The 15,645-nt window shown below is 40.7% G+C and overlaps 1 protein-coding gene across 1 annotated transcript; it reads left to right on the top strand.

The window, feature by feature from the left end:
* The first annotated feature begins 6,393 nt into the window (after positions 1-6,393).
* On the top strand, positions 6,394-13,821 carry Znf25 (zinc finger protein 25). The gene is made up of 5 exons (XM_059257104.1): positions 6,394-6,468; positions 7,865-7,991; positions 8,243-8,338; positions 10,166-10,220; positions 10,665-13,821. Exons 1-5 carry the CDS (start codon positions 6,394-6,396, stop codon positions 11,725-11,727), a joined length of 1,416 nt encoding a protein of 471 aa, XP_059113087.1. The 3' UTR covers positions 11,728-13,821.
* Positions 13,822-15,645: the final 1,824 nt, after the last annotated feature.

Here is a 15,645-nt window from a genome sequence, read left to right as displayed (position 1 = left end):
CACAGTGGACAAAAAGCCTAGTACTAGGATTATTATTCAATAGCCCAGTGTATCTGGGAGAGGTATTGGACCTAATACAGAATGACTCCATTTAAACTCCTTTCATATATGATTTATATGTATATATTTTAAGAAGCGTCTGTAGTGGTTACATATTGCTTTTCAAAGGCATTTAGTGTATGTTCTCTCTCTCCATATGCCCTCCTCTACCCTGCCCTCCTGTTCCCCACCCAACTTAACTCTTCCTGTTCCATTATTCCTTTCTTCCTTCATACCACTTGTGTTCTATCCCCTTCTCTCGAACCACCGTGTGGCCTCTTACTAGTTTCCTGCTTTCTATCGGGATTTGAGCACATATCTAAGGAGTCAAAGCTAACCTGCACATTATGAGAAAAAAAAAATGTGTGACATTTGCCCTTTTTGGTGTAGGTTACCTCACTTGGAATGATTATTTCCAGCTCTATTTATTTATCTTCAAATTTCTTTTTTTTTTTTGCAGCTGAATAATATTCCATTGTATATATGTGCCACATTTTCATTTCCCACTCATCATATGATGGACATCCAGGCTGTTTCCATTGTGAATACAGCAGCAGTGAGCACGAATGAGCAAGTATCTCTATAGTAAGACATAGAATCCTTTGGTTGTATGCCCAGGAATGGCATAGCTGGAGCACATGGTAGATCTAGTTCTAGCTTTTTGATGCACCTCCATGCTGATTTCCATAATGGATACATCAGTCCTTACTCCCACCAGCAGTGAATGAGTGGTCCCCTTTCCACATATCCATGCAGTATTTATTGTCATTTGTTTCTTTGATCTTACCCATTCTGACTGGGACAAGATGAAATCTCAAAGTCATTTTAATTTGTATTTCCCTGATGGCTAAGGATGATGAACATTTTTTTAAAGTATTTCTCAGTCATTTGTATTTCATCTTTTGAGATTTTTTTTTTTAATTCTGTGCCCCGTTTTTAATATCAAGTTTTTTGTTTCCTTGGTATTTAGGGGGTTGTGTGTGTGTGTGTGTGTGTGTGTGTGTGTGTGTGTGTGTGGTGTGTGTTTTGTTGTTGTTCTTTGTATACACTAATCCCCTGTCAGATGCATAAGTAGCAAGGGCTTTTTCTCACTCCCTAGGCTGCCTCTTTACTTGGATGGCACTGTCCTTTGCCTTAAGAAGTGTTTGAGTTTACTGTGGCCCCATTTGTCATTTGTTAGTATTAATGCTTGTGCTATCAGAGTCCTGTGGAAAAAGTATTTTCCTGTGCCTATAAGGTGAAGTATTTTCCATACTTTCTCTTTAATAAGATTTAGGTCTTAAAATGGGGTCCTTGGTCCATTTGGAGTTGAGTTTTGTGCAGGATGAGAAATAGGAATCTGGTTTCACTCTTCCCTATTAGACCAGTATCATTTGTTGAAGATGCTGTCTTTTCTCTAGTGTATATTTTTGGCTCCTTTGTCAAAAATTAGGTGATGCTAGGTGTACAGACTTATATTTGGGTCCTCAGTTCTATTCCACTGATCAGCACGTCTGTTTTTATGCCAGTGCCATGCTGTTTTAGTGACTATAACTCTGTAGTATAACTTAAAATCAGAAATGATGATACCTATAAAAGTTCTTTTACTGTTCAGGGTTGTTTTGGCATCCTGGGATTTTGTTTGTTTGTTTCCAAGTGAAATTTGAGATTATTCTTTAATTTTTTGTGAATAATTGTGTTGGAATTTTGATGGAGATTGCATCAAATCTGTCAATTACTTCTGTCAGGGTGGCCATTTTCACATGTTAATCCTGTCAATCCCTGAGTCTGGGATGTCTTCCCATCTCCTGGTGTCTTCTTCAAGTCCTTTCTTCAGTGTGCTAGTGTTTTTATTATACAAGTCTTTACTACCTTATTGAGATTTATTCTGAGATATTCTTTGTAAGGCTATTTGGAATGGGATTGTTTCCCTGACCTCTTTCTCAGTATGCTGGTCATTTGTATATAAGATTTTTGTGTCTTAATTTTGCATTCCGATACTTTGATGAATGCATTTATCAGCTGTGAAAGTTTTTTGGTAGTATTTTAGGGCTTTTTTTTTTTTTTGGTTTTTCGAGACAGGGTTTCTCTGTGTAGCTTTGCGCCTCTCCTGGAACTCACTTGGTAGCCCAGGCTGGCCTCGAACTCACAGAGATCCGCCTGGCTCTGCCTCCCGAGTGCTGGGATTAAAGGCGTGCGCCACCACCGCCTGGCCTATTTTAGGGCTTTTAATCATATCATTTTGTTGTGTGACATGAGGGCACACGAGCAAATGTCTACTCACCCCAGGAAAGGAACCAAAGACAGCTTAAGTAAGGATACTACCAAAGTTCCAGTTGGTGAACTGAGTTTATTGCTAAATTAATTTTCTGAGGAACTGCCCAACAGCTTTCCATGGTGGCTGTGTCCTTTTACAGCCCAGTTAACAATGCATGGGATCCAGTTCTCCATATCCTCACCATCATTGTCGTTTTCTTCTGAAATTTCTGAATTAATAGTTATAGAAGTGCATACAGAGTAGTTTTTGTGTTGTGTAAGAATTTTTTTGTTTTTGTTTTTTGTTTTGTATTTTTAAGACAAAGTCTCACTGTATAGCATAGACCAGGATCTACCTGCCTCTGCCTCCTGAGTGCTGGAATTAAAGGCATGCACCACCACACCCAGCTTCTGAGTCATTTTTTGGATAAAAGTAACTAAAACTCTTTCGAGACTTCATTGATTCTAATAGTGGGCAAGGTATACATTAAATAAGCTCAGATGATCCCATATTGTCAGAAAGTATGGAAATGATGTAACCGAATAACTGGAGTAAATGGCTATGGGGGCAAACCTGAAACCGCTCCTCATTGGAAAAGCTGGAACAGTATTAAGCACTAAAAATACCATAATGCAGGGCTGGAAAGATGGCTCAGCGGTTTAGAGCCCCAGCTGCTCTTCCAGATGGACCCAGGTTTAATTCCCAGCACCTAACATGGCAGCTCACAACTGTCTGTAACTCAAGTTCCAGAGGATCCAACACCCTTACACAGACATATGTACAGGCAAAACACCAATGCACATGAAATAAATAAATAAATAAATAGATAGATAGATAAATAAATAAATAAATAATTTTAAAAATACCATAATGTTTGATTTTAACTGAAAGCATAAAATAAGTGTATGAGGCCATTTTAATATAAATTATTGAATAAGCAAATGAGAAGAGCTCATTCTTCTTCATAAAACAGTCCAAATAGTATATATGGACACTGTCCCCTCTAGAAGATATTTCCTCCCCTCTTGAGAAGACTAGACTAGACTTTGGTTTGCTGTCAAGTAAGAGTGTATGATAAAGAGAAAGAGCTACAAAGGGAAAAACCGGCAGACACTCTCAAGTGAGTGAAGTAAGCATGACCAGCGCTGCCATGTCTCTGCTGTGAGAATGTGATGAAGGGGGTTCATCTCTAAGCCCATGAAGCTATGAAGATGAAGCCCAGGTTATAATGGAGACCCTAGGATGCTGGAGATGCTAGGGCTGTGGCATATCTGCTGAGAAAAACTCTAAATATATGTTGGAGCCAACTCAAGAGAGAGTTTATGTGTGCTTCAGGCAGCAGAGCTGGAAGGGCAGGACTACCCAAGCCTTCAGGGGGCCCATCGGGTCCATCATGCATCCTGGGTCCTGGACATGGAGCTGAAGGATTCGGTGTTTTCCCTGCTAGGTTTCTGTCTTGCTTCTATCTCTTTCCTTGCTATCCCTTCCTCCCTACATTCTGGAATAGGAATGTTTACCCTGTACCACTGTATGTTGGAAGTATGTACTCTTTTTTGGTGTTGGAAGGTCTCACAGGATTAGCTTGAGTCTCGAAGGAGACTTTGAACTTTTGAATATTGTTGGGACTGGATGCATTTTGCATTCTAAGATCACGAGGTGTGGATGGTTATGAGTTTCATGTCATTTAAGGTGATATGTTTGAATGTCAAGTTCCATGGAAACGTGCCTCTCCTCGTGTCTGTGAAGGACTTTAAGATCAGGCTAATGCCAGTGGGAAGACCAACCTTGATTGTGTGTGGTACCACCCATGGGCTGCAGCCTTGGGCAGAACGCAAACAAGAGAGTGAAGATGAGCTTTCATTATTCTCTGAGTCTGGGCGTCAGACAGTGAGAGCCGCTGCTCAAGCTCCTGCTGCCGTGACCTTGCTGCCGTGATAGACCGTGCTGTAACACGAATCTTAAAAGGTCTTATAATAAAAAGCCCAGAGCCAGATATCAGGATGAAAGCTGAAAGATCAGGGAAGCAGAGCAGCCAGCCACTAGTTCTTACCTCCATGAAATCCTCAGCCTAAAGAGAGCAAGTTCCTGTTTCCTCGGGCCTTATATACCTTTCTCTGCCCTGCCATATTACTTCCTGGGATTAAAAGTGTGTGTCACCATGTCTGGTTCTGTTTCTCTCCTGTAGTCCAGGGTGGCCTTGAACTCACAGAGATACAGACGGATCTCTGTCTCCTGAGTGATAGGTGTGTTCCACCACTGCCTGACCTCCATGTCTAATTTAGTGGCTGGCTCTGTCCTCTGATCCTCAGGGAGGCTTTATTGGGGTACACAATATATCACTACACTGTACACCCTCAAACTTTGAACCACAGTAAACTCTCCCTTCTTTGAGTTTTTTTTTTTTCAGATATTTTAATCACAGCAAAGTAACTAATGCAGTTCTGACTGGTACTCATCAGAATCGTTATCAACGTCAAGAAAGGGGCTGTGGCACTAATCGGTGCTTCCATAGCATGTGTGAGGTTCCTTGTTCCTCTTCAACATTTCAAAACTAAGTAAAAGTTAAACAACTGAAAATCAAGGAAAGACTGTGGTAGATGTGACAAACTGAAAACTTGAAACCAGATAGCATGAATCTTTTCCTTTTCAAAATTGTCTTAGCCGTCATCTATGTCTGCACACCAGAAGATGGCATCGGATCCCATGGGACTAAAGTTTTGGATTGTTGTGAGCTGCCATGTGGGTGCTGGGAATTGAACCCAGAACCTCTGGAAGAGGAGCCAGTGCCCTTAACTGCTGAGCCATCTCTCCAGGCCCTAGATTTACCTTTTTTTTTTGTTTAGCTCTATCTTGAGTTGATTTTTGTATAAAGTTTTAAATTATGAGTTGAGGTTATTTATTTCTTCTCCTCCTCCTCCTCTTCCTCTTCTCTTCTTTTTTTTTTTTTTTTTTTTTGAGACAGGGTTTCCCTGTGTAGTTTTGGTTCTTGTCCTGGATCTCGCTCTGTAGACCAGGCTGGCCTCGAATTCACGGAGATCCGCCTGCCTCTGCCTGCCGCATGCAGGGATCTGTTGAGATGATGGTGTCACTTCTCTTTCTGAGTCTGCAGTGACAGGTAATGCATTACATGGACACTAGAGTGCTGAGCCAGCCTTGCTGTGTTCGGACCCGGTCAGCTTTACAGATTCTGTATTTGGCCGCTCAAACCTGATGTGGATTTTCTCTAGTGAATTCTGTTCCTTGTTTTTAAATGTTTGAAAAGTATATGCAGTATTAGGTTTCGTTTGTCATTTTCAAGCAAAAATTGTTCGGTTGATCCCACGACTCGTCCCCCACCCCACCCCACCCTGTCCCCTATGACTTCCCAGCATGCACCACTCCACCCATCCCCACAGCTTCCTTTCTGCTCTCAGGGTGTGTGTCCCAGTCTCTCCACTTCTAAACACTTTCTCTCCCTCACTTAGTCTCTTTTCTGGCTTCAAGGCCTACACCCGCACTCATACTCACATACACAACACATGGATAAACATTGTAAACTAATGGCATAGCTTATTTTCTGTCACTGTGGTAAAGACACTGGCCAAAACGAACTTGAAGAGGAAAGGGTTTGTTTGGCTTACACTCCCATGCCACAGTCCAGCATTGAGGGAAGTCAGCACAGGGACCTGAAGAGGAGGCCCTGGGAGAATACAGCTTCCTGGCTTGTTCTTCCTGGCTTGCTCAGTTGGCTTTTTTATACACCCCAGGACCACCTTCTGAGGGGTTTTTAGGAATGTATAACTTTGCTAACCGACGAATAGAATTTTGAACCAACACTTGAGCAACATTCTCATACCTCATCATAATAAAATCAACTTTTATTGTGATTTGATCATGAATAAAATAAATTCCTAGAAGCTAGGGAGATAGTTTAGTTGGTAAAGCATTTGCTAGGCATGTATGAGAAGTTAAATTTATCCCCAGCACCCACATCAAAAGCTGGGTATATTAGTAACTTTTCTGTTCCTGTGATAAAGCACCATAACCAAAAGCAACCTATGGAAGAGAGAGTTTATTTGGGCGTATAGCTACAGAGGAATAAGAGTCCATGATGGTGGAGAGGCATGCAAGCAAGCAGCATGCATGGTGGCTGGAGCAGGATGCTGAGAGTTCCCATCATCAAACACAAGCGTGAAACAGAGTGTGAAATGGAAGTAGGTGAAGCTGTGCATCCTTCAGGAGTACCATACCACTGAAACCTCCCCAAGCAGCAACACCAACTGGGAGCCATGTTTAGTGAACCTCAGGCCCAAGTAAGAAACCCTGTCTCATAAAAACAAAAATCCCAAGTAAAACAGAAACAAGATGGACACATGTGCACATGACCCTTGAAGCCTAACCCCAGTGACACACCTCCTCCTGCAAGGCCACACCTCCTAGTCCTCCCGAAGCCGCACCACCAACTGGGGACCACATATTCAAATGCCAGCGCCTATCAAACTACCACAAGGAGGATAACAGAGCAAGAGACGCAGTTTCAGCCTCTGGCCTCCACACGTGCATGTGCACATGTACCTCTGCACACAAATACGGGAACACAAAAGCTGTATCATACTTCTTGGTTTCACTGTGTCTGCGATACTGTGTGTATTGCCCTTATCACTGTTGTGTGCCGTGTGCTCGGTCTGTTTTAGTTTTCTCTATAAATCACTAGTCTACTCCTGTAACTCCATGGCACACTCCTGTCTCATCAGTGGCTCCTGTTGTCTGCATTTGCTTCTGCAAAGTGGGTGAGCACCACCAAAATGTCTAAGGCAGTTCACATGGTGTGAAATTGAGGAATATCTACTCACATTTTTTTCTCTTTTTGAACTTAAATTTGAAAAGAGCTGTAAACTCTTTGATTTACCAAGTTGAACTTTGTTAAAGTTGTACTTTGGTCTGTCATTGGCGTCCTATCTGTGGTGAGGAGATATTTGTTAGTGTCTCCCCTAGAAAAGTTCATGCAATAGATGTAAATACATATATGACATGAGGTCTGTTACATGTATGTGCAAAATATGTTTTGTTGGGACAGAGGAAAAGCACCAAACATTCTTTGTGTTCTCTTACCTGGCTTCATAAGTTAATTAACCCAGTTCCACACCATTCTCATTCTATGTCATTTACATTTCCCTAAAGTTGTTGTTCCTCATACTTCTATATCATTGCCAATTATGAACTCTTTATTTCTAGACCACCTTATAAAATCTAACAGCTATTACACAATGCTAATCATTGTCATCATCTGAACACCTTGTGTCTTGAACATACTTCTGCCATAGCATCTGCTGCACATAGGGACATTAAGGATCTGTATCTTTGCCTCTTGTCAAAAGAGAAATTCCTTGACAAAATTGTGTAATTGCTTTATCGTAGCTATCCAGAGCGACTGTAACAGGCCACTCCGAGGCGGTTTAATGTCCTAGCCTTTTCTTCTGTTCTCTTTGTCCTGGGGTTGAACTCAGGACCTTAGGGGTGCTAAGCAAGCGTGCTGCTGTTGCTCTACCTCCCCACCTTTGTGCCTTCCTCCTGGGGTCACTTCAGGCTGAACTGGAATTGTTGTTTCAGGGACCCGTGACATTAAGGGATGTCACCGTGGAGTTCACCAAGGCAGAATGGAAGTTGCTGACCCCTGAACAGAAGGCCCTTTACAAGAATGTGATGCTGGAGAATTACAGACACCTGGTCGCTGTGGGTAAGACAGTTTTCCTCATCTGAAACTCCAGGCTTTTCCATTTCTTCTCCAGTCTGCTGGAACATGTAAGGTCTCTGTAAAGTAAGGTGATACTTTGTTTCATGATTCAAAGTTAATCTGTTTGGGAATTCCTAAAAAAATATATGTATCCTACCTCTTCATTTAAAGAATGAATCTGTGAAGCACAGGTGTTTTCCTGAAACTGTATCTCACTTCTAAGGAATCCATGCCATATCCTTTATCTTTAATAGGTTATCGAGTGGTTAAGCGCAGTGTGATCTCCAAGTTGAAGCAAGGAAAAGAGCCATGGATATTAGAAAAAGAACTTCCAAATCGGAACCGTGCTGGTGCGTTTGAAAAAATCATGTTGCATGTGACCCTTCGAAATACTTGTCAAGAATGCCCTTTAAGGTAGTCTCTCTAAAGTTTGCTGTAGTTCTAGAAATGGTTAAAGATACTGTCTACATATGTTTGAATCTTAAGTCACATCAATTTTTCTTCTCTCCATGGAAATCCTAGGTCCTCTTGTTCAGGTGAAAATTAAGACAATATATGGAAAGCAAATGCCCAAGCAACAGGGATATTCCTCAACACATGAGGAGATTGATATTCTGAGAAATTCACTTTATTGTTGATATCCAGGTTGCTCTGGACAGATGAAGTATAATACAAGGTTGTGGTCTGCTAGCTAGAATAATGCTAGTCCACTTGCAATTTCATTTGTGGTCAACTGCAATCTGGAGATATTACATGGAAAATTCCAGAAATCAATAGTTCATAAAACTTAAACCACATGCCATTCTGAGCAGCATGGTGAATTCTTGGGTAGCCTTGCTGTTCATCGCTAACATGAAAAATCTTTTTCTCCACTGTAGCCACACTGTGTGTTGCTTGCATTAGTCACTTGGTAGCCATCTAGGTTTCAGATCAATTATGGAAAGACCATACTGCTTATGCTCATATGATTCTTATTTTACTTATTAACAGTTGCAAAGCACAAGAGCAGCAATCCTGGAAATTCAGCTATGCCAAAATGAAACCTTAAAGTACTTGTTTTTACTAATGAGGAAGAAAGTATATCGTAGGAAATTAGAGGAAAGCCATAGAAAAGCCTGTGGTTTCAGGCATCTGCTAGGAATACTATTAAACAGTAATCTATGTTTGTAGGTGTGAAGACTTGTATGTGAGTCCATTAGTTCCTCCATTCAATTACTCTCTGCTCTTGACTATGGGTATCACTAGCTGCTTCAGGTTTCTGCCTTGACTTCCCTGCGGTGATGGACTCCAAGCCTGAACTGTAAATGGAATAAACCCTGTCCCCCTGCAAGTGCTTCTGCCCTGTCATTTTACGACTGAAGCAGAAGTGAAACTAGGGCATTCTTAGGTCAAAAACAGAAGTCTAGGGGCTGGAGAGATGGCTCAGTGGTTAAGAGCACTGGCTGCTCTTCCAAAGGACCCGAGTTCAATTCTCAGCCCCCACATGGCAACTCACAACTGCCTGTGGGCTCCAGTTCCAGAAGATCTGACACCCTCGTACAGACACACATGCAGGCAAAACACCAATGCATACAAAATAAGTAAATCTTAAGAAAAATCTAATGAAGACTGAAACTCACTCAGCAGGCACTGGAGGAGCCTGATTATAAATCCAGACACCTCTGACGTTTCTGACAGTGTAACTCTAAAAACCTGGAGGTGAAAGTCGAGACAAAAAGTAAAGAACATGGATCAGAAAAAAAATATGTTGCTGATTAGGAACATGGAATCAAAGAATGCTATTATCTTATTAAAGACAGTGAACAGTAAGTTGAATAAGAAATAATAGTGGGCAACTATATCCAGGAAATATCGGTGTTGGGAGAGAGCGAATGCAGTGTGCATGTCTATGGCTCACTCTTCTGGATTTCTCTGTTCTTACACAATTCAAGACCTGAACCCAGGGGGCAGTGTCTCTCTCTTTTACATTGCTTCTTCCCACATCAATTAATATAATCAACACATGCCCACAGATCTAGATGATTCCCCCCTCGAAACCCTCTAGAATAACAATGAAAACAGTCACTAATGGTATAGAGGAAAATTTCACTCGAGAGTGCTTTCATCTTGACAGACTTGTCTGGAGACTAAGATCAGCCTTTGACCATAATGGTGTTAAAATCTTGATTCCTTTGTAGACAGAAGACGGAATGTTCCTGACCCCAGAGCCAAACACCAGGCTGGAAATGCAAGGCAAGTTCAAGAATTAATGTGTAGGATAGAAGCTCTGTGAGGAAGAATAGTCTTGTTTGAAATGCTGGAAGTAGGAGAGAAATTGTTAATTAATATGAAATGTGGTTAAACTAGCACTGGAGTGAATCCCAAAGAATGTGACCCAAACAAATATGCCTTCCTGAGGGACATGATTTAGGATCAAGAGAGTCAAACTTTGTAGTTATCTTTTCCTTCTTCTGAACTATGCAGTAAGGAAGGCTTCATTACTAAAAGTACAGTCTGGCCACTAAGAAACCCTAAGACTTCAGGAGAAGCCTCATTCAGTACAGTATTAAGTCACAGTGTAGCTCTGATGAACCTGACAAACAGGATTATCAAAGTCATCATCAAAGTTATTCAGAGAAGGTACAGCACCAAAAAGCTTTGTAAGTCCTATTGATGAATTTGGAACTTTCTCTCTAGGAAAGGAGAACTCAGCAGACGTCGGAAAACTACCCAACATGAAAGCTACGACTGTAGTGAGTGTGGAAAGTCCTTCTGCCAGAAGTCTTCCCTCATTGTGCACCAGGAAACACATACCAAGAAGTCCTATAAGTGTGACAAATGTGGGCAATCTTTCTATAAAAATGAAGACCTCACAATCCATCAGAAAGTTCATACCAGAGATAAAACCTACCCATGCAAAGAATGTAACAAAATTTTCTACCACCTGTCATCCCTCACTAGACATCTGAGAATCCACGCAGGGGAGAAACCCTATGAATGTAGCCAGTGTGAGAAATCATTCTACCAGAAGCCACACCTCACAGAACATCAGAAAACACACACGGGGGAGAAACCTTTTGAGTGTAAGGAGTGTGGGAAGTTCTTCTATGTGAAGGCATACCTCCTGGTGCATCAGAAGACACACACAGGAGAGAAACCTTTTGAGTGTAAGGAATGTGGGAAATTCTTTTCTCAAAAGTCACACCTCACAGTCCATCAGAGAACACACACAGGGGAGAAACCCTATAAATGTAAGGAATGTGGGAAACTCTTCTCTAGGAACTCACACCTCAAAACACACCAGAGAACTCACACAGGAGAGAAACCCTATAAATGTAAGGAATGTGGAAACTGCTTCTACCAGAAGTCAGCCCTCACTGTGCACCAGCGAACTCACACTGGGGAGAAACCTTTTGAATGTAGTAAGTGTGGAAAAAACTTTTACTATAAATCAGACCTCACCAAACATGAGAGAAAACACACAGGGGAGAAGCCCTATGAATGTACCGAGTGTGGCAAATCTTTCTCTGTGAACTCAGTCCTCAGATTACATGAAAGGACTCACACAGGGGAGAAGCCCTATGACTGTGAGATATGTGGGAAATCCTTCTCTCAGAAGTCACATTTTGTCATACATCAGAGAAAGCATACAGGGGAGAAACCCTATGAGTGCCAGGAGTGTGGGGAAAACTTCATCCAGAGGTCACAACTCACCACACATCAGAAGGCACATGCCAAGAAGGGGAAAACTAGCAAATAGCATGCGTTCAGAATCCCTGCCATAATTCATCCTTCTGATGTAGTACACACAGAAGGAGAACCTTCTAAGTATCGAGAAAAAAATTGTCAGCTATTTTTTTCTTAAGGATTATCAGCACATATACAGAAGGAAATTATATGATGTTATTAGGAAGAACTTTACAATATGGCCAACTTTTATAAATATCAGGTGGCAGAAACTGTAAAACATGAAAGATAAAATGGGGCAGAAATGCAGCAAATGAATGTCCAGAAGTTTCTGTAGTATCATCTAGCACTACCATCCAGAGGACGCAGTGAGGACCTCCCGTGGGTATCCCAGCACTCACAAGTCTCTTCACACAGAGGCACTCATCTTAAAAAGATTGAGGGGACTTAGTACACAGATTGCAACAGATTTGGAAGTTTATCAAGAACACATCCATCACTGAAAGTTGGCTATATTAATATTTTAATCATACCTATGGAGGCATTATCAATATTTGAAATATTTTTAACAAAAATTATAAGAATTTATACTGAAGGCAGCAGTCACACTGTAAGTCATGTTGCCAATCCCAAGATTGATTTTACTTCCTAAAGAAACAAACAACAAAAACAGAAACCATCAAATATCACGTATATCAAGCTATTTAAAGAGCAAAAATAATCAGGAAACACCATTAAACAAAGAAGTGTTTTTGATATGTAGGATGTAGGTATGTACATGGGTATCTACAAAATATTTGTAAGTGTGTGATTTGCACATGGGACTCATCTGTCATTGTGCCTAAACTCAATAGCTGTAATGTGTGAGGACACTTGCACATCAACAGTGATTTCCATTGATAGTGTTGTTACTATAACATATGTTGGTGTATACTTTAAAAACATAGTGTATCTTTTCATCTACTTCCTGGCACTTACAAATGGGTTCAGACATTGTTACTAAATGAACTCTTCAGAAGAAACTTAAATCCTTTTGTAATTTTTTCAGCTATATCCTAATCAGCTGAACTTTGGGTTGGAGATGCATTTGTAGCAGTCTGAACAGCCTCTAAAGCAGCAGTATTTACTTATCTTACTGTAGATGTTGTGTAGCAGTGGTATCTGTGTTTGTATTTTGTATGAAAAATACCTCATGGTTTTTCCTTCCTTTTCTGGGTAGCGGAGGCACCATGGCCAGTGGCTAAAAGTGAGATTCTAGGCTCCTGCTACCTTGCCCCAGACCCAGCATGGGCATGCCATGCAGCTTCACTGTGCCTCAGCTTCCCTTACTGTGAGAGCAATGATAGCAGCATCCTAGAATTGTCGAGGTCAAAATAGGTTAATATTTTAAAGCACTTAGAACAGTGTCTGTAAAACATAAAAACTCGACATTAGATATTATTCTCATTAATTCATATTTCCTGAATCATACAGTAAAAAGGTTGGCAAGCCACTACTTAGCTCCCACCTTATTGCTGTTAGTGCCTTGATTTGATTTGGTTGTGTATCTACCCATAGTGGCTCAGGAGCAGATCCTGAGTAGGCAAGGCCAGAGGTTGGTGAATCACAGTCCATCTGCCAGATTCACAGCCCATTTTTGTAGCCTGTTAGGTGAGATTAGTTTTATATTACTCAATTATTGCAAAAATTAAATATTTTCTGACACATGAAGGTTGTATGAAACCAAATTCCAGTGTCTATACATAAAGCACTTTGAGAACACTAATCCAAACCCATTTGTTTATATGGTGCCTGTGGCAGCCCTCACATTGTGCTAGCAGAGCTAAGTAATAGAGGCAGACCACATGGCTAAGAGAGCCTAAGACATTGATGACCCAGCACTTTACCACATAGGTCTCCGTTACTCAGAGCTGCACACACTGCAGCCGGTCCTGAGCCCAATCTTATAAATGTTCTGTTTACCAAACATGATGCAGCAGTATATGGGTGGGTGATTTCTGTGCAGTATATTTATTTTGTGTATTGTATTTATATGTGGAAAAAGCCTAGGCTTAGAATTATTTTTCCCAAAGAAATGTGTTTTTTTACTTACTGAATTGTTACATTAAAACAAATTTCTTGGAGTGTAATAAATATATGAAATAAACATTGCCTCAATTAAATTGAATTGAATTTTCAATTGATCATTTCCCATAATATTCATCTATTTTCTTCTGAGTCAATGACAAGTTTTTCTTATATCATTTATAATTTTCTAACTATCTCGTAATAACATGCCATCGATATAATTTATTACTATTAGCATATGTATATATATTTGTGTGTATGAGATTTCCTCATCCCACCACTGACTGGATGAAGCCAGCTGAATGACAGACTCTAGCCAGTGCCAGGGCCCATGGAAGAAATAGCTCGGTTTATGCACAAGGAAATAAAATATTAATTTAACGTGTTAAGTTTTGAGTATGTAGAACTGAAACATGAAGGAAGCCATGAATCATGTTTTTGTTGGATGACAAGTCTCTTGCTTCACAGGGATGGTCTGGGGTATCTGGCACTCAGGAGTTTATTAGAATCTATGCTGACTGTTGATTCTGATTTATAAGAAGAGCTTCCTCAAGTGTAACCTCATGAATGAAGAGCAGTATTGTTCAAGTTATATTATCACCCCTGCCTATGTCTAGGTCTTGAAGTTATATAGCAAAAATAAACCCCCCAAATGTCCAGAATTTTAAAGTAAAAGTCACTTTTCTTTTGAGGGGGTAGCCACTGGTAGTTTGTCCATGTCCCAGAGGATGTTCCCACACCCATCTGCACATGGACAGCATTAATTAGATTCAACAGATTATTGTCTAAAATAATTAAAAAGTTTGGAGGGAGATGTATTAGAAGGCAGCAAGGAGAGTTGGAGGAAGGGAGGGGGGTATATATGATAAAGGTATGTTGTATATATGTATCAAAATTTCAAACAATTTTAATTAAAAATAATACCTGGGGGTAGATTTTATCTAAAAGATTCAACAATTGGCAAGATCTTGCTGGAGGCAGGTGTGTCATTGGAGGTGGGCTTTGAGTTTTCAAAAGACTGGCACCATTCCAATTGTGTCTCTCTGCCTCCTATTTGTGGATCAACTGTTCCTGCCACTATGCCTTTGCTCTACCATTATGGACTCAACACTCTGAAACTGTATACCTAATTAAACCCTTTTTTTCTATAAAGAAATGAAAAAGCGATGGTCATAGTGTTTTGTCACAGTAATAGAAAACTAAGACCACTTGCCTCCTAAAAACTTTCAAGCAAGGGCCTGGAGAGATGGCTCAGTGTTTAAGAGCATCTGCTCTGGACCCTTAAGACCTGGGGTGAACATATGCTCTCTTTTCACCTCCTTGGATGCTGAGATCTTGGCCCAGACAAATCAGTGTGAGACATAGCTCAGCTTTCTCAGACCCTAGGATAAATCTCCCATGGTAATGAGTTAACTCCCAAATAAATTCCTTTACTTATTAAATAGACTCCATGGATTTCTCACATTATCTGGCACACAATGTGGGGCATGGGTAGGTCATCTGTGGCCTTTTACCCACCCACAACAGCTACCCACTACAATCTTTGGCAGACTTGTGTACAATGAACAGTCTATACTTATATTAATGCAGATATGTATGTTATTTTTAACAGTTTGTGTATTTTCAGAGTGATGGAACCAAACATCAATGAAAATGGATGGCCCAGGTGATCCAACATTTCAAAATGCCTGTGTTACAGTCTCCTCAAAATTCAGCACCCAAAACAGCTTCAAGGCTGCTGGCTGAGATGATACAGCCTCACAGGATACTCCAGTCAGGACTTGACCATAATCTTAAATTTTCTCAGGGTCCCCCAAAAATAACAGTGCCCACAAAAAACAGGAAGCAGTCTAGAGAACTACGCCCACATTCCCAAAAGATGGATTATAAATATTTATTATCATTTAAGGAGGGTTGGTTACAA

The sequence above is a fragment of the Peromyscus eremicus genome, chromosome 3 (genome assembly GCF_949786415.1).
Source record: "Peromyscus eremicus chromosome 3, PerEre_H2_v1, whole genome shotgun sequence".
Lineage (NCBI taxonomy): Eukaryota > Metazoa > Chordata > Mammalia > Rodentia > Cricetidae > Peromyscus > Peromyscus eremicus.
This window is presented reverse-complemented; position numbering and strand designations above follow the sequence as displayed.

What these genes read in the sequence shown, in the direction of transcription:
- Znf25 (XM_059257104.1), top strand. Translation starts at nt 6,394, where the DNA reads ATGCATGGTGGCTGGAGCAGGATGCTGAGAGTTCCCATCATCAAACAC. An exon ending in AAACAGAGTGTGAAATGGAA is followed by an intron (nt 6,469 to 7,864) that starts GTAGGTGAAGCT and finishes TTGTTGTTTCAG; the next exon opens with GGACCCGTGACATTAAGGGA. An exon ending in CAGACACCTGGTCGCTGTGG is followed by an intron (nt 7,992 to 8,242) that starts GTAAGACAGTTT and finishes TATCTTTAATAG; the next exon opens with GTTATCGAGTGGTTAAGCGC.